The 17,921-nt window shown below is 44.9% G+C and overlaps 1 protein-coding gene across 2 annotated transcripts in view; it reads left to right on the top strand.

Annotated features, from left to right (window-relative positions):
• Positions 1-17,921, top strand: part of tnrc18 (trinucleotide repeat containing 18) — a 45,941-nt gene that overhangs the window by 12,300 nt on the left and 15,720 nt on the right. For both annotated transcript variants that reach the window (XM_040006200.1, XM_040006201.1), the window contains exons 3-16: positions 3,586-3,726; positions 6,718-6,825; positions 7,254-9,035; positions 11,201-11,288; positions 12,085-12,314; positions 13,412-13,558; positions 14,138-14,322; positions 14,661-15,072; positions 15,279-16,256; positions 16,341-16,486; positions 16,569-16,702; positions 16,835-16,948; positions 17,056-17,236; positions 17,327-17,642. In XM_040006200.1, the coding sequence (XP_039862134.1) occupies positions 3,586-3,726; positions 6,718-6,825; positions 7,254-9,035; positions 11,201-11,288; positions 12,085-12,314; positions 13,412-13,558; positions 14,138-14,322; positions 14,661-15,072; positions 15,279-16,256; positions 16,341-16,486; positions 16,569-16,702; positions 16,835-16,948; positions 17,056-17,236; positions 17,327-17,642 (4,962 nt within the window). The remainder of the gene's footprint in view (positions 1-3,585; positions 3,727-6,717; positions 6,826-7,253; positions 9,036-11,200; positions 11,289-12,084; positions 12,315-13,411; positions 13,559-14,137; positions 14,323-14,660; positions 15,073-15,278; positions 16,257-16,340; positions 16,487-16,568; positions 16,703-16,834; positions 16,949-17,055; positions 17,237-17,326; positions 17,643-17,921) is intronic.

Here is a 17,921-nt window from a genome sequence, read left to right as displayed (position 1 = left end):
AGTGTGTGTGTGTGCGTGTGTGCGCGTGTTCATCGAGGGTGCATCTGTTTTGCACGTCTTACACATGAGGTAATGATTAAAAAGTGGCTTAAAGGTGAGGATAATTTGTTAAAACAACATGGCTGTCACCTAGTGCGACACACATGGACCCTCGCCGATGTGTTTAAAAGTGGCAGTAATTTAATTTAAAAAAAAAAAATAAAATAAAAAAATAGTGAAAGTGCTAGAAACAATTCGGGCTTTGTGTCAAGAGTTGAACTAATGCCAAATAATTTCATCGAAACAGTGCGGTTATTCCTAAAAAGTAGGAACTGTAAAATGTCCACGTCAGGAAACGTTGCAAAATATGCTTTATGTTCATAGATGAGCAACTTTGCCTTTTTTTTGATTTACAGTGGTGAATTGAGCAACAGCATTTCAGCTCACCTTTTATGTAAAGTGATTGCAGGAAACATTGCAGCTAACAGTTGTTGTTGTTGTTTGTTTGTTTTTGTTTTTTGTAAATACTGTATCACACCTTCATTGTGTTACTGCTAATGTAGACTGAGCTTCCTCTTTATATATAAACCGGTCGCAGAGCACTGACTGTGACAATTCATCCAATTTGAGTTTACAAAACAAGATGTGGTCCTTTTTTTATTTTTGTTGTTTTTGTTTTGTTTTATTCTAGCAGAGCAGTTTTGAAGTTTGTAGAGGATGAATGGAAGCACCACTGTTTTAGTCAGCTGAAGGACAAAATCGCACTACTATCTTTGAAAACAACATAATCAAGATAAAACGACGCCGCTGGTTTCCATTCCAGGGATTCTCTTTTTTTGTCATAAATCAAGGACACACCTTTCCAAGAAAGCAGTGACTTCCCCTCCTTAAAAGCCAAACTCATCCCTTTCTTAAACCGCGGTTTATGCTTATTAAGACCTATTTTAAATTGTAAATTATGTTTGATTACATAATTTGTGCTGTTTCCAAAGTCGATGAATAATCATGTTTTAATAATAATAATGTTAGTGTTGACCCCAAAATTGGATTTATGCATTTGGTCATAATTGAGTAAACCCAAATCAAATCAATGTCTTGGGTAAAGAGTATAAAAGTACTCAGCATTATTTACAGCATTTCAGGCCCCTTCTGTTCATGACTTGCTGAATAAAGGCTGTGTTGTTTGAGGGCTTGGCTCCACTTTACACACATGCAGCAGTTGCTCCTCTATTAGTATTTCATAAAAAAGTTGGTGGCATGTTTGCTGTAGTGTTAAACTGCACTTGCCTTTACCATCAGTTACCATGGGGAGAGCAGGGCTTTAATCGTGAACATCACAACTTCAAGGAAAGAAAGCGCACACCTAAAATATTGTGAATTATAAACACAGTTGAAAGCAGAAGGAAAGTGAGGTTTGTGTTGTTGTTTAATATTAATATTGACATCAGTGCATAGATGATACTGCAAAACTGCACAGATGGAAAATTGTGCCATTTTCTGGGTAAAACCTCATTGCTGCTTTTCAGAGTTAACGTGTGTGTATGTGTGGGTGGGTTTGGTGTGCATGTGTGAATTTGTAAATGCAGGTCTACGGCTGTGTGTGTGTGTGTGTGTGTGTGTGTGTGTGTACAGCTTGTGCAGTGTTTTTGAATCAAAAGCGCATTCACTGCAAACCCACACATAACTGTTTGCACATGTTGGTGATCATATGGCAAAGAGGTGCAGGGACTCTAAGCACACGTGCACACACACATTTAAATGCGAGCGTTAATAAAAAACTGTGTCTAATAAGGCAGAGTGGGGAAGAATCCACCTACACAGTGTTATCACAGTGAGAGAATAAAGGCACAGTGCATTACTTCTGTATGTGTTTGCATGCACGCCTTTGCGATAGATTGGAAAGCTGCATTTGGTATTGATTTAAAATGGTGTGTGTGTGTGTGTGTGTGTGTGTGTGTGTGTGTGTGTGTGTGCGCGCGCGCTGACGGACTGCAGTTTTAATGTACTGATTTAGATGCAGGGGAAACTCGGCAAGCACAGCATGTCTCTTGGATTCCCACAGGACTAATACAGAAACACACACATTCATTCCCTCCCCCCTCCTGCCCGTATACAGGCAGCACCCTTTCCCCTACACACATGGTTAGTTTTATCAGGGTAATGGCCGTGGAGTGTGTTCAGTAATGGTTCAGGAGGGGGGGATCTGGGGGTCCTCGGCTAAACATGAAACCTTTTCCAGCTCTTCAGAAGGTTGCGCTTGGAAGAAGCTGTAATGGTTCAAAGTTTGCCGGTGGACAGATTGCACATGTGATGAGGGTGGAGTCTAATAAAAACGATCGATAACCGTATCGTGTTAAGATATGAAGTGATTTACGGGGATTCACGCTCTCCATGGAACTGGATGCAGTGGTGTGTAGTGGTTGGCTTCAAGAGTGTTTCCTCTGACACCTTGTACGACCCAAACACTCTGAATATTACTTATATTGAGGTTTTATTAATAACACCTTTATAAATGTATGGGGAAAACTAAACATAAACTGCACATAAACAGTGCAGGAATAATCTGGTCAGCTAAAAAGTCATCTTCAGCTATTTTTATTATGTTATGTCTCATAGTGAAGCGAAGACTTAAAAAAAGTACACATTATCAGTTTGATTCTTTCCAACATTAGATTTTGCTGCCTTATCTTTGTAAAGTGAAGCGCTTTCAGTTTTGTGATGACACAAAATGTGACTTGTTACCATGAACGGTACATCGGGTGCAAAGCTACAGCAAATTTAAAAGAAAATACGTCAAGAAAAACTGAATATGTGCGCTTTTTTTTCCTTCTATATTTGTGTTTCTGAAAACACATTTCAGGTTTCAGTAATCGTCAGCATATTTCTAAAAATATTTCACTGTTGTTATGTGTTACTACCCTTTTTAAAAAAATATTTATAGCATTGTGTAATCCAGCTAACTGTTAATTTCCATGAATCGTTGTTGTGATTAACAGGTTGAGCTCAAGCTGTAACAAACATTTAAGGTGTTGGGTATTTTTGCAGTGTGTGTAATTTATATTACATATACATCTTTGGCCTAATGCTGAAATACATTTGCTTTTAATTATATTTTTTAAATAATGGGAAACATTTTGTCTGTGAGTTGTTTATAAGGTTGAGTACATTTTTACTTGGTCAGATTTGTCTCATAAAAGCTGTCAGCATGTAATCCAGAGCTCTATCTGACAGACAGTTGAGTTTGAGGTAAATCCCTGTCCCACCCTGAACAGAGACGCACTCCTCCTCGTGCCCCACATGGCTGCATTCCTCTTGTGACGATTGTGGCTTTCGGTTGGTGGTTACATTAACTTCCCTCCTTTCTGAGTGAAGTCTGTCTGTGGTCTGTCTTGTTGAAATGGAGTGCATGGCTGCTCAGTAATAATGTGATTACAGCAGACTGCTCGGGCACAGTAACATCAGCACATATTGATTTAGCTCCCCTCACCCAAAAACACACACAGGAAGGAATGACATCACGTACAGAATAAAAAAACATTGACTGTTTGTGTTGTTTGGCCTCGCGGTTACAAGGGTGACTGACAGTCTTCATTCTTTTTCCTATAGGCGATGCCTTCCCGGCAGGCTCCAGCCCCTTCCTGTCAGGCTATCCAGGCCCCTCCTCTCTGACCTCTGACCCTGCATACAGATCCGCAAATCCCAGCAGTCTGCAGATGGCTCAGCTGTGGGCATCGCATGCTCATGATGGTAAATCACCTACATTTGCATTTCTGTTTCTATCCTCCTTTTCTGTCCCAGTACATAATTCAAAGGCAGAGTGGCATCATATTTTCATGGCATTTTTCACAATCCTGTCCTGACCAATGCCCAGGAGGCCTGTTCCTCATTGCTTACTCCGCTGGGATCCTGTTCCATTTCCGTCTCACGGCTGGTAGCTCTGCTGCTGGCTCTGTCCTGGATGTGCCTTGGTTCCTCTGTCCTCGACCAGTCCTTTACTTTCGCCTGTCATCCGTTTCTGTAATCTGTCTTCCTCTCTCTTGTTCTTTTTTGAGCCTTCTGCCCAGTACGCACTTTGTCTCTGTCGGCGTCTCTCTAGTTCTCCTGCCCTACTTTTCATACACCATCCTGCCCGAACACACTTTTAGACACACGGAGGATTGTCTCCTTGGACTCCTCGTTTCCTTAACGTGCCTGTGCCTTTCCTCAAGGCTTGTTCATTAAGTGATTGAATCTCGGTCCCCTCCTCATTCCCTTGTGTCCTTTTGCAACTCCTTATCAAATCTCACTGGAGTAGGTCAGATAGGGTAGAAAACAAACCCCACAGTGCATTTCAGCAAGGTAAGAGAAGGACAAATGGATTTCATTTAAGATGCCTTTTAAAAGTGATTGCGTTGCCTGTGTGACGCACGGCTTGCTCAGTGCTTTTCAAACATTGTAAATCAAATTATGTGGTTAGTTTATTTATTTTAAGATTTTGTCTTTGTTTCTCAGTTCAGGGACTGTTGGTCAGGCACTGACATGATTGTAGCTCATAATCTGACCTTAGCTTTTTGGAGACTCTGCTTGTTTCCTTCTAATGGTCAAGTGTCATTTCCTATCAAAAACAAATGGGGAAAAAAAGCTGTTTTTACAGTAGACCGCTTGTGCTTTTCCTTTTTCCATATGCTATTACAGTAGTGGATGCTCACATTAAACATGGCCACAGTTTAAAATAATGAGGTTAGTGTATGTGCAAGTAATCCTTGTGGGTCAAAAGCTCAGGCTTTAGACTAAACACTGTATGATGTCAGTGAGAGTGGATATGAGAGCACTAATATGGGTAGTCTTAGAGGTGCCCAGTGTGGAAATGTGAGGTAAAATGGAGCTTGCTGGCTGTATGTGAAACTGTTCCTTCAGGGTTGTGATTAGATCTCCTGTGTGGGAATAGTGCCACTAATTGCTCATTGTAAATGTCTAATTATAAATCTAAATTTAAAAGATGTAACCTGTTTCACTTTATATTCAGCCAGAGAAGGAAATATAAAGGGTGGATAAACTTTGACATTTGACTTAGGTTTGACTGGATTTAAGGTTGAAGTCTCTAAAGCTAAAAAAGCTAAACCCCCTGCTTGGTGAAGAAGACTCCTGAACAGAATCCTTCACGGGCTAAAAGAGATTCCTAATACCTGGTGGCTGGCTTTGATAGCAGCTAAAGTTACTCTAAGCTGGAGACGATTCTGGGCAGCAGCTAAGAGGCAGACTTTGGATATGCCTGGGATGCACCGTACTGCTACAGCTGAACCACAAATCAAAGCTGTTAAAGATCAAGGCTAGCTGTTAACTGTGGTTAAAGGGAGCTTTGCAAGAAACCCATCCTGCATGCTGTTACCCTCATTCCATCATGCCTCTTATATTTCTGTCTCCCAGTGCCTTCTTCTAATGCTGACACCCCTTAACACCCACCTCCTCGGCTTCTCCGTTTCTGCATCTCAGAACGAGGGGAGACCCATTTATACCTCTGCGCTGCCGCCGTTGCTTTTGGGCTGGAATGGCAACTGCGTCTTTAATACTTCTTGGAATGGCTGGAGTGTGGGAACAAGGAATGCCTCACCCTCCTTTTTTTCTTCTTCTTTCTCCTCTGCTTATGGCCTAACGTGGTGACACCAGCCAGCTCAGTCCTAACACAGAAATCCAAACACAAACCTTTGTCTATATTAAGATCTGGTCTCTGAGAGCAGCAGTTGGCTGTCGGGAGACTCTTGCCCAGCAACCCAGGCTGACCCACAAACAGTGATTTGTGACATGAGGTCAGCTGTAAATGTTTTATAAAGAAAAAAAAAGAAACTGAGTCACAATTGATAGTGTGGTTAAATCTCTTGGAGCTGAAGTTGATTATTTAATTCAGTGGACAAAAAGAAAACGGATCAGCCACTTAACTGAGTGTCCAAATAAATACATGCACGTTTAATTTCACCCTCTCATGTGTACGTTCTGATTTAATTTTCTCTAAAAGTCAGCAGATATTAAAGGAATCACTTTGAAAAGTTGGAGCATTAGAAAACGAAGGTATCTCCAGTCCTTATGTCAGCTGATTACTGATTATAAGTTAAGTGGATAAAATTGTAGAAACTGCTCTCATTACACAGTAACTCAATCATTACAAGTTAAACAAACACCAGTTTAAACAGTCTGAAATGTTTAAACATCAAAGCAAGAGTCATTGAATGCATGACTAAGAGGAAGAAAGAATGATGTAATGATCTGAAATGCCTCCTTGTGATTTCCTCATACATGGTATTGCTTCAGACCAGCTGACTGTAACGTCTCAGAGTCCAGGGCGACAGTCCAAAACCCAAAGGTCTCAGATTTTACAATAAAATGACTGTAACTGTTAACGAATTATCAAACAGTCAAAGACTGATTATCTCCAGGTCAACTAATAGATTCAAAGTTGACTAATCAGAGCAGTCAGCATGCAAGTGTTGAGAAATTTCTACCTGATGGGTTAGAATGAGAATTTGGCCAATCATTGACCCTAAAAATCTTCATTGTAAAGAAGATAAATGCCATTACTGAACATTTAGCCGGTGCAAAGTGGAAGTGACACAACAGATAAATATCAGCCTCTGCCATGAGTCAACAGGACTGACGTTCAGAGGATAAGCTAACAAAATTACCTTTTTATATTTATACACTAATTTACTGAACTTTTCTGGTGTTTTCAGTGTCATTTCTGTAACCTGCATTCTGTGTCTTCAGGCTACCCCCCTCTTCCAAGCAGCCTGTACTCCAGCCCTTACCTGGGGCACCTGGGGCACCTTGAGCCTCCCTCGCTCTCCCAGCACCCTCTCTATGATTCTCATAAAGGTCAGTATCTGTCGCCGACAACATTCACACAGACCAGTTGCCTGAATTTATTGTACATATTCTGCCTTATCCTGTGATACATCAGCAGCAGTAGGTTTTGTGCTAAACCTCTTTATTATAGTGTGAAAGCCTATTTAGTTGTGGGCCCTGGCCAGAAATACAACACCAGATTTAGCCCTGATTCCTTTGTCATTTTCACACTATAATGTATGTCTCTTCTGTCATTCGGCTGTTGCCGATCTACTATAAGCCTGTTGCATTGTTACGTTTTCTTGGCAAGTTGACACATAAATATTTATTATTATTTTTCACCTCTGCTTGAGTGCTGCAGGATGCTGCTGTACTCTGCCTTCATCTGTTTCATCATCTGTCAGCATGCAGTGTGGTTGTTTGTGTTGTCTGACTTGTGTGTTATGTTGTGTTTCTAGAGGGATATTACCTGCCATCCTCCCTGAGGCAGTCACCTCTCCACCCCCCGTCTGCTGCCTCCAATACCCCGTCCAGCTCCACACCCCCACAGAGGACATCCCGGGAAGGGGTGAGGGAAAGGTCTTATCGGGGAGAGAGGGATAGAGACAGGGAAAGGGAGCGGGAACGTTCAAGAGAGGAGCAGCGGCCGCAGAGCGTGGTGGACCTGACACAGGACGGGAGAGGTGAGGAGGACCGCAGGGTGGGCAGGGAACGGGAACGAGAGAAGGAAAAGGACCGGGACGCAGAAAGAGACAGAGATGGTTGGTCCTTCCATCTACACCAGCAAAAGTCACACTCCCAGCCTTCCACAGTGGAGCCCAGATCCAGGCTGTCATCTCCACAGACCTCCTTCCCTCCTGGTGGGGGTGGAGGAACAGGCAGGTTTCATGGACCAGAACCAGACAGAGGGAGTCGGGACGAGGATAGCAGCTCTCGACTCCACCATAACTCTAATGCGAATAACTCAAACCCTCATTCAGAGAGACATAGGAGGAATGACTCTGTAGCCACGTCAGCTGGAACCCTCCACATATCCTATGTCCTCCCTCCTGCTCTCCAGTCCTCAGCAGCTGGAGCGCCCCACCTTTCCACAGCCAGAGAGTCTGTCAGGGAGCAACGCATAAGCGCACCTACATATGTGCCTTCTGTGGAGGTTTATGATGAGCAGACGGGGCCGATCCAGATAGCATCACAAGCGCGCGACAACAAACACAGAGACAGAGAACGGGAGCGTGACAGAGACGTGGAGCATGAACGGGACAGAGACAGAGAGAGGGAGAGCTACAGGTTTCATGAGAAGATCCTCATGGAGCATCCTCGGCTCTCCCACTCAGGCGATTTAAGCAATCAAAGAGAGGAAGGTTCTGTGATTTGTTCCAATGGTTCCGTTGGTAAACGAAGCCAGGACGCATCCCTCTCCTCCATTCAATCAAGGTTCAGCCCAGAAACCAGGGACATCTCTAAACACTCAAACAGATTAGGCATAGAGCGATCTGCGGCAGAGCCCAAGTGGAATCCTATCAGTCCGGTGACCAAATACGCTACAAGTCACATGGCTGCTCTGGCAGCCCAACACACGCTTTCTTCTCCCCACAGCCAGCAGACACACACGCGAATGTCACAGTCCCCTCACACATCCCATCGACACAACAGCAACACACAATCGACCCACAGCCATTCCCCCCAAACACACTCCTCCCAGCATGGACACGGGCGTGCAAGCGAAGAGGGTAGTCAGAGACGCTACCTGGACCCATCGGCGCTCTACCGACCAGGGGGTTCCAGCGGTGGAGACCGTGGTGGGGGATTGGGTTCGGATTCTAAAGAGGTTTCGGCCATGCAGAGCCTGATCAAATACAGTGGAAACTTTGCTGCTGAAGGCCCTGGTTCCTCCAGGAACATCACGGACGGCAGAGGGCCCTTTGGTGGATTGGGGAACATTGGGATGGAAATCGAGAGGGAAAAGGAGAGGGAGAAAGAGAGAGAGCGAGAAAGGGAGAGGGATAGGATAGCAGTTGGCTCCGGTGGTTCAGGAGCATTAAGGATGCCTCAGCTGAAGAGAGAACAGGAGCGACCCGACAGTGCCCGCTCCTTTGGCCGGGAAGGTGAGGGCGAGGTGCGCCACCCTCCGGTTGGGATCGCTGTTGCTGTGGCTCGGCAGAGAGACAGCGGGGCCACCAGTAAACAGACGAGTGGAAGCTCAGACACACAGAGACCCCTGCTGCAAACCGCTATTAAAGGTCAGTACTTCTTTGGTCTTCTTCAGCTAAAAACTCCTTTTTTTTTTTTTCTTTTTTTTTTCTTTTCCTGGTGACTGATAGACGTACAAATCTGAGTGCAAATTGTACTCAGTGTGGGTTTTAAAATGCTTCCAGGAGTCACATTCACTGAACTGATAACACAATATTTTAAAGTTACTGGCAAGTTAAATCAAGTGTACTTAGAACATTGTTCAAATGTATTTGCTCGTGCTTCTGCTTTCAACTCTCCACTGTGGCTTCTCTCTGAATTGTTCTGCAGGGAACACAGATCCCTTCAGTTAAATGAACCAAGAGCAAATGATTCCTCATTTTGGTTTCTATGAATAATAGACGATTCATTTTCTCCCGCCTCAAAGTCATATTTCCTCAGCCCCCTGTTTGACACTGAGGTGTTCATGCATGTAACGTGATTTGAATGGTTAAAAACAACTTTTTCCCCCCCACAATTTGACTAATTATGTCATAGGGTGTATTTTGTTGAATGGCTCTCTGCTGGCTGCATAGCAATTCCTGCCATACTACACTCCATTCTTGGACGTCAAGGTCATTCAGCTCCAGTGCTCCCGCTCCATCTCCTTGTTTCTGTTTCTTTCTCAGCACCGTGTGTCATTGAGCTCTTTCTATCTTCCCACAGCTCGGCCTCACTCTCTCTCTTGCTCTTTTCATTGAGTTGAATATCTCTCTGCCTCCCCACCCTTCTTTCCTTTCAGAAAAGGGTTTTGTAGAGGTACTCCCCCCTTGTCCCACCTCTGGGCCCTCTACTCTTTCTCCACTCCTCCCCCCCCCCCTCTCTGCATTAAACATGTCATTACAGAGCGCAGCTAAAAGCTACAAACAAGCCTTGAATTACAATAAGACCATGGCTGCGTTGCTAAGCAATGGATCAGTCTTGAGTGACTGTGTGTATATTAGGAATTGTGTGTATTTATGAGCTACTGTAGATGCACATGCAGTGCATCCCTGTTTGCGATTGGAGGGGGGGGTTAGTCATTTCCTTCCTTGAGCAGATTGATTTGCTAATAGCCTCAGTCCCTCATGCTAGGAGGAGCTCTAAATAAACAGCAGAAGCATTACACTGGAAATAGATGGATGTGTAAATGGAAGGAAGCACGAAGTGGTCTAATGATAGGAGAGACCATCTATCAATAGGTTGATGGACCGGAGGAGAAAAGTGTGTCAGGAAAGTAAGAAGAGTATGAGACAGATGGAAGCACAGCAATGAGGAATGTGGGGGAAGAAGAGGGGGCACGCAGTGTTTATCCCTGATACAGAAGGATAGCATGTGGGGCCGGCTCCTTGTAACCTTGGTAACAGTGTAGAACCCTTTCCTGTGGAGCATGTCAGGGATTGTTAAAGTCTCTTGTCCTTTTATAGGCTACACACACACACACACACACACACACACACACACACACACACACACACACACACACACACTCTCTCTCTCTCATGACTGAAAGGTTTGGCACACATGTATAAAACCTTCTGCTGCTTGGGGACCCTCAGTCAGCGTTGATGAGATGGAAAAGGGTTAATGGGAGAGAGGAGGAGACCCTCATGTTTATTCTGGGTTGCCCGCTTGAGTGCTGCTCCCCTTCCTCCTCTTTTCTTCCTCCTCAGTCTTTTGCCGTTGGCTCTCATAGTAAGCAGGATGGGTTTAAGGCCCTGTGTATGCAGTAGTAAGGCAGCGATGGCAGGTTCACGTGTCTCCTGCGGCACTAGACTAATAATTGATGCGAGCTGGCAGCTGGAGTGAGAGCCGTCGCTCCATTTCTGTGTGTGTTTGTACAGTTTGTGTGCACACACACTCTGTTTGGAGAATGAAGCTTAACATAATGATTTTTTTTTTTTTTGTAGCCTCTCCGCTCATTATGACATGCTGTGCCACCTTTAGTCGCTGTCACCTTGTATTTTTCCCCTTCTGTTCTCTGTTGTCACCCATCATGCTCGACTTTATAACCTCCTGCCAAAGTTTGCTTTTTTCATCCCTACTATAGACCAGAGAGATGTCCAATAGTAGAGTGCACTGTAGCAGGTAGCATAATATGGCTGTTATAGCCCATCATATTTTCTTCTATGGTGTAGTATCGAAGAAAATGTGATGATGAATCCTTTTCTCTCTTCCCGTCTTCCTGAATGTGTAGATGAAGACCGTGGAGAGGACCGTGCTCGCCACCACAATGACAGACTGCTGGCTGGCCGGCTCGAACGTGAGCAGGAGAAAGTGCTCAGGTGGGGAAGTAATTCAGCTATTGATTTTTTTTATTTTATTTTATTTTTTTTATTGTTAGTAACTCAGTTACTCATTAGTCATGAATCATGGTTAAACAAGTCTATTGGGCCACCTGCAGGTCTCTTCTTTAAACAATATTAAATTAAAATCGTAGCCTGTATATAAAGGGTGGAAGAATCAACTGTGTCACCTGTTGCTTTGTGACTTAAACTCTGTGGTTTTCACCACTTTGTGAGTTTGGTCCTACATGTGACCATATTTGCAGTGCAGAGTTCAAACTTATGAGCAAGCTCAGCTAACGAGCTGTATCCCGAAACTGTGCGGGTGCAGTCGACTCAGACTCCTGCTAATTCCTGTGAAGGAACAAATAAGGGACTAGAATTTTTACTCACCAAAACTGGAGCACAGATTTAATTCCAGTAAAAATGCTAGTGAAGAGGTCCAGTTCAGCCACTCAGATTCGCTGATACAGCACAGAGCAGGTAGCCAGTTTGCATCCACCTGTCTGTCAAAGCAGTCATGTTCCTGTTAATGCAAAATTATAAGCCTGAACAAAATCTAAATCTTACAAAACATCCTGTGTACAGTTGTTATGAACGTGGTTAAAAATGTTTATGTAGCACACTGTAAACTGGTTTCTTTCTGCTGTAAAGTCGAATGCATTATGGGAGTCCACTGGGATTGACTCGCTTTTGGAGCTGTCCTTGAAACTGAAGTTTTTGGCATTTCCACTCTGCCTTCATTTCTCAGCCCCAGGGGTTGTCCCTTTATTAAACGGGTCTTGTTTCCTTTTAGAGAGTCCAAGGAACTTGCAGAGTTTACTCAGATGCACCCTGCCCCACTATCTAGCGGCTTGACACCCAGTATGATGACGTCCAGCCTCATGACCCCAAACCTTGTGGTCACAGGAGGGGCCGCTCTGGCAGGGGCAGGACGATGGCCTCCCGACCCCTCAACTTTGACCTCTCACCCGTGGATACCCCGGTCTGGAGCTCCCCCAGTCTGGCTCTCTGGCTCTCCATACAGTATGTAGATGTGCTTTTGTCTCACACTTTAGATTTTTCCTCAAACCCCTCGTAACATCGTTGAGGAACTCGGTTGTGTAACTGGCGATTTTTTTTTTTTTTTTTAAATAATTTTGTGCTTTATGTCAAGAGAAAAGTCAACAGAAGCTGAAATAATGAATCTTTTATTCCAGCTGCAGAAAATTAATAAAGACACATTGTTGATTGTGCTGCTTTTATTTTGACTGTTGTTTCAACATTTATTTATTTGTTTAGAGTAAACAATTATTTAACGGATTATTTGGAAGTAATCATACAGAAAGCCCTAGTTTACTTATTGTTTGCATTAAAACAAAGTGGTAAACACATGTTACGTGTGTTACAGTCGCTTTGTTTGATGGAAACCTTACATGTTGGAGTTTAAATAAGCTCCTTGAGCACTGAAGGAGACACCCAGATGTGGGACAGATAGCACAGCACGCCGTTAAAGGAATTAGCGGTTTTAACTCTGTATGCTTTTGCACTTTCAGAATCATTTCTATCTTACTGTCTGTCAGCGTTATAACACCTGGTGCTAAACGCAGAGCAACACACATGCTTTGTCTAGCTTCTCACACGTGGCTTTTCCTGATTGGTGTTGTCTGTCCGTCGAGCGGTTCAATCAGCAGCAGCCCCGTTGAGTCAAGTGCCGCAGACATTCCTGGTCTCTGCAGGACATTCCAGACCTCCTCCTTCCAACGCACACTGTCCAGAAATAACAGCACAGAGATGCAAACTCACTCACATGCTTATGCAAACGTACACGTAAGGTTTGAAAACATGCAACACTGAGACACATGGTCATGCAAAGCTCCCCAAGGGCCTTCTCTGTCTAGACACGGAGGACAAAAAAACACCCAAAAACAAAATACTCTCTCAAGCAGCTAAATTCAGTGCACGCTCCCACATGTGATTCCATTATGCTTTCACTGCAAGTATAAATACTGAATGAAGAATAGCACTGGGTAAATGTTGGATTCAGTTTGGCTTCTGTTGACTTTCTCTTCTTTTCATCTGACGTTTTTCACACTTCTGCCTCCATTTTTTCACCCTTTTATTCTCCCCCCCCTCCTATTCAGGCCTGGGTCCCTCTTCACTCCACCAGACCCTCCCCCCAGGCTACCCACCCTCTCTGCCAGCCTCGATGCCCCCTCCCTACCAGTTTGCCAGAGATCCGCAGTCTGGACAGCTAATCGTCATCCCATCCGAACACCTGCCACACTATGGTAGGAAAGCTGTTGTCTTTGTAAAAGTATCAGTGCAAGTTGGCTTCCGTTTTGCTCGAGCAAAAACAAAGGAGTACCACTTTCATACAGACAGATGTTACTGTTTGTACTTTCTGTAAAAATGGAAAATCACTCATGTTTCTTTGGCTTCATTTTATAATTTGCCATCAGCTGAGGCTATTCTGTGACCATAAGCCACCCTAAACCCTGTATCTGTGATCCTGTAGCAGTGCATTGTACTTCTTTTCCCCTTGTACATACTCAACTCAGTTTCAGTCGTTTTCCTTTACAGTTGAGTAACACCTAATGTGCATGGGGTAGTTATAGCAATGCAACAAGGCAACAGTTTTTATATTAAAACTACATCAGCTGGTTTCCTCAGTGCCCAAAAGCTACAAAAAGGACGTGGAGTATCACAGTAGTAAACATGCCCAAGTTCCAATAATTCTCTATCAAATTCAGAATATCCAAAAAAATCTTTTTGTAAGTGGGGAAAAAAAACTGCTTTGTAAAAAGCAGAAACTTTGAATGGACATTTAATTTTACTTTCTCCTCATGGCTCTGGCTGCTGTTCTGCAGGTGGTGATGTACTGGAGCGTGGAGCCCCAGTGTGGTCGGGTGTGTACGGTACAACCAGCACTTTGCAGCATGCGGCCCAGCTGCAGCTCCTCTCTCAGCAGCAAATCCTCCGACAACACGAGCTACTCATGATTCAGCAGCACACAGCGCAGGTCCTGGAGCTACAGAGGAATGCACAGATAGCTGTGAGTGGACTTTGTGCTGTTAAGCACCTTCATGTCAACAAACAACTTAAAGACATTTCCATGAATATTACACATTGTACAATCCAGCTGTATGTAGACATAAAGGCATAAACACAGCAAAACAATGTAAGATTGGCTTGCAGTAGGATTTTAGTTCCCTACTTTGATTGCGCTTCCAAAAAGTAAAGATCAGTAAACAGCCATATCCTGCAGCTGCAAAAGAATACAGCCAGGAAAGTCTAAACAAAGCACATCCCACAATTCATATCCTGAGTCTGTCACATCATACACACACGGTGCGTGCGTCTGTCAGAAATATCTCCTCTCCTGTGTTGTAGGAGCGCCTAAAGGCCAGTGAGCACCGGCCAGAGATGGAAGACAAAGCAGACAAGCGTAACACTGACTCAAAGCCCAGACCCTCCTCAATTTCATCCCCGTCTCCCTCACCGGTGCTGCATCCCCGCAAACCTCCTCCTTCCTCTCGATCTCCAACCCCGTCGACATCGTCCCTAACCCCGCTGCCTCGGCTCCCCTCTCCAGTGACCACACTGAAGTCAGAGGAAGGTGGGCAGAGAGTACTGTCTCCGCCGAAGCCCCTGCCTCACCCGCCTTCACCCCGTTCAGCGTCTCCCCCCCCTTCCTCGCCACGGCGGCCTAAACAAGAGATGTCTGAAGAGGGGGAGGTGGGACAGAGGGAACAGAGAGAGGGGCAGAAACCGACCTCTGCACCCTTTCAAAGCATCTACCCCGGTGAGTCTGGAGCAACCTAACAAGTGTATAATGCAGCCATCTTTGCTTTTCATCATCATGTCAGCTAGAGTGGATACATAAGACTTTTTTTTTTTTCACGGTAGTCCAAACATAAAGTGTCTTAAGCAATGAATTAATCAGACCTACCTCCTGATATCAGACAAATTTGCTGTTCTAACTTATATTTTTGTTTGCCTTTGTGACAGATCTCCCTCCAGGTTATCCTTACCAGTCCATCACGGCCCCATTTGGCTCACCTTTTCCTCCTTATCACATCCCAACACCCACAGGGGAAAATGCAGAAGCTGTCCCACCCCGTCGTGTCTGCTCTCCTGCTTTAGCTGCCCCTTTGCCCTCAGCCCATCTCCATTCAAGGCTTTTGGACACAGATATCATGCCTCAAAAGCTAGAGCAGTCAAAGTCGGCATCTTTCCTCAAACAGGAACCTGATGTGGAGCAGGGAAAGCTTGACATAACACCAGAGCCACTCGGACCTCTTCGGCAAAGCTGTAGTCCTGCCCAAGTCACCCAGGACAATGAAGAAGACAGGGAACCCCCAAAGCCACAGCCTCAACCGTTACCTCTGCATGTCCCTAGTCCTCCACCACAACGAGCCAGAGGGCTGGAAATCAGGGAGGAAGAGAAGGAAGAAGGTCAAATCAAAATAGAAGTTTCAGCTTACTCATGTCTGACAGCATATTCTGAGCCTCCTACACTCACAGAAGCTGAACCTAAATCCAAGGTCATAAAGGATCCAGACCAAACACATTATGCAGAGTGCATCAGCACAGATTCAGACAGACAGGAACTGTCTCAGACATGTGCATCACTAGATCAAACCACCAGCGCTTCATGTGAACAGGAACAGCCAGACAGTCCAGTCATCTTGGATGCTCCGAGTCCAAAAGAAAGTCTTGTTGATCCTCCTCTCTATCCACTTCCTGCCCCTACCTCTCTACTTCCACTTGTCATCAGTTCAGAAGATCCCATGGCAGGGATGCTCGCCTTGCTGACAGCTAGTGAGATGGTCCATCCTCTATCCATCACCCCACCTGCCCCAACACTCATACCACAGATTGAAAGCTGCAGCACTGCAGGACCTATGGAGATGGTGGCGCTGGAGGGGATGGCCCTGCTTAGCCAAATGGCTCAGCAAGAGTTAGAAAACAGCCATAAGGAGCAAGGTAAGCAGTTTCTAACAGATGTAATAAACAGCTATTTATATTTATGAACTCCTCTAATTTTAGTTTTTTCTGCATCCCATCCAGATGTGACATTAGAGGGTCTAGACTGTCTTCTTGAAGCAAGCAAACAAATCCTTCTGGAGGCCATAGAGAAACAATCCCACATTGATCTGCCCAGAACGCTGGACCCCAACAAGAAGTACAGCTGGCGGCAGAGGAAAGAGGAGCCGGTAAGGTCAAGAAACGTGTGGCCCACAATTGAAAATGAGCCGGTTTAGGAAATGTTTCTCACCTCGTTGCCTCTCTTTGCAGCTGTACAGTAAACTGCCTCTGGATGTGTTGGACACAATGGAAGTGGAACTCCGTGTCCGCTTGGCTGAGCTGCAGAAGACGTATAAAGAGAAGCAGAGAGAGCTCAGCAAGCTCCAGAGACGCAGAGACAAGCGGTAATTTTTTTTTTTAACACTGCTTGCACACTTGCTGTAAGAGTCACTACTAATAATCACAGAAGTGCGAAAAATGCTTCCATGCCTCCGCTCCTGGACTAACACACGCTTAAAATTGTTTTGTTGTGTCAGTGAGCGCCAGCTGCAGGAAGATGAGAGGCGCAGTCTGACCAGACGGGGTAGAGGGCGACCTAGAAAGAGGAAGCACTTGGCCACACCTACCAAACTGGACAGCAGGCCTGGAAAGTGAGTGAACCCACAAATGTAATCTGCTGCTGACTTTTGCCGTTTGTTCTCCTTTACGCATGCTTTTCTATATGCATATTCAGCAAAGGTGGATATTTCTGTCCCAGGGTGGGTAGGGCGGTGCAATACTCGGAGGATTCTGAAGCAGGGGAAGGACAAAGGAAGAAGTTCCGGGTGTCCAGAGAAGAAGAGGAGACAGAGGCAGGAAGTGGAGGCTTGAAAGTGAAAAAGAAGAAAAAGAAGAAGAGCTGGAATGACACGGAGCCATCTACTAGTCATCCGCTGGAGGTAGGCTACCTGGAAGTGCATTTTTTTTGGCAGTAGGGTAATGCGACTGGTCTCGTATAATTAATGATGAGTCTATGGTGATGGTCTTAGGTGCTAAAGGCAAAGCGCGGCCTCCTATGTGAGCAGGAGCAGCTGGCGTCAGACCTCGACAGAGCGCTCTCTCTCTCGCAGCTCGGCTCTCTCGGCGCATCACGCAAATTCACCTCCAGCACGAAATCGGAGAAGTCGAAGAGCAAGTCTGTGGAAAGTCGACTCAAGGAGAGAGGAATCCACTCCTCGGTCAAAGCAGGAAAACACAAGATGGCTTCCAAGGCTTCTGCTTCAGACGCTGCCCGGAAAGTGAAAGGTCAGAAGAAGACAGCTTTGTTCTCTCCCATGAGATCAGAGCTCAGCAGCTGCTCTAACAGTGAGTACCTGGAGACAAAAAGTAGCTTCATGTGTCTTTTCCCCAACTGTCAACACAGCCTGAGTTATAGAGTGACCTACTTTTAGCTAATGCTGATACAGTGTCACTTTTTATATAATTCATGGTTAGACTTGGAAAATTAAAAGTGCAGCACATACTCATGTTTTATGCCACTTACGTCATTTTACATTTGTCAGTCACTGGCTTCAGCACACAGAAAAGTGCTGTAGAGATGGGAGTTGGGTCTGAAGTGGTGGGAATTAGATTTGCACGTGCAAG

This window comes from Simochromis diagramma, unplaced genomic scaffold (genome assembly GCF_900408965.1).
Source record: "Simochromis diagramma unplaced genomic scaffold, fSimDia1.1 OVJJ01000510.1, whole genome shotgun sequence".
Lineage (NCBI taxonomy): Eukaryota > Metazoa > Chordata > Actinopteri > Cichliformes > Cichlidae > Simochromis > Simochromis diagramma.
The sequence above is the reverse complement of the archived record's forward strand: the minus strand, read 5'-3'. Positions and strand labels throughout refer to the sequence as shown.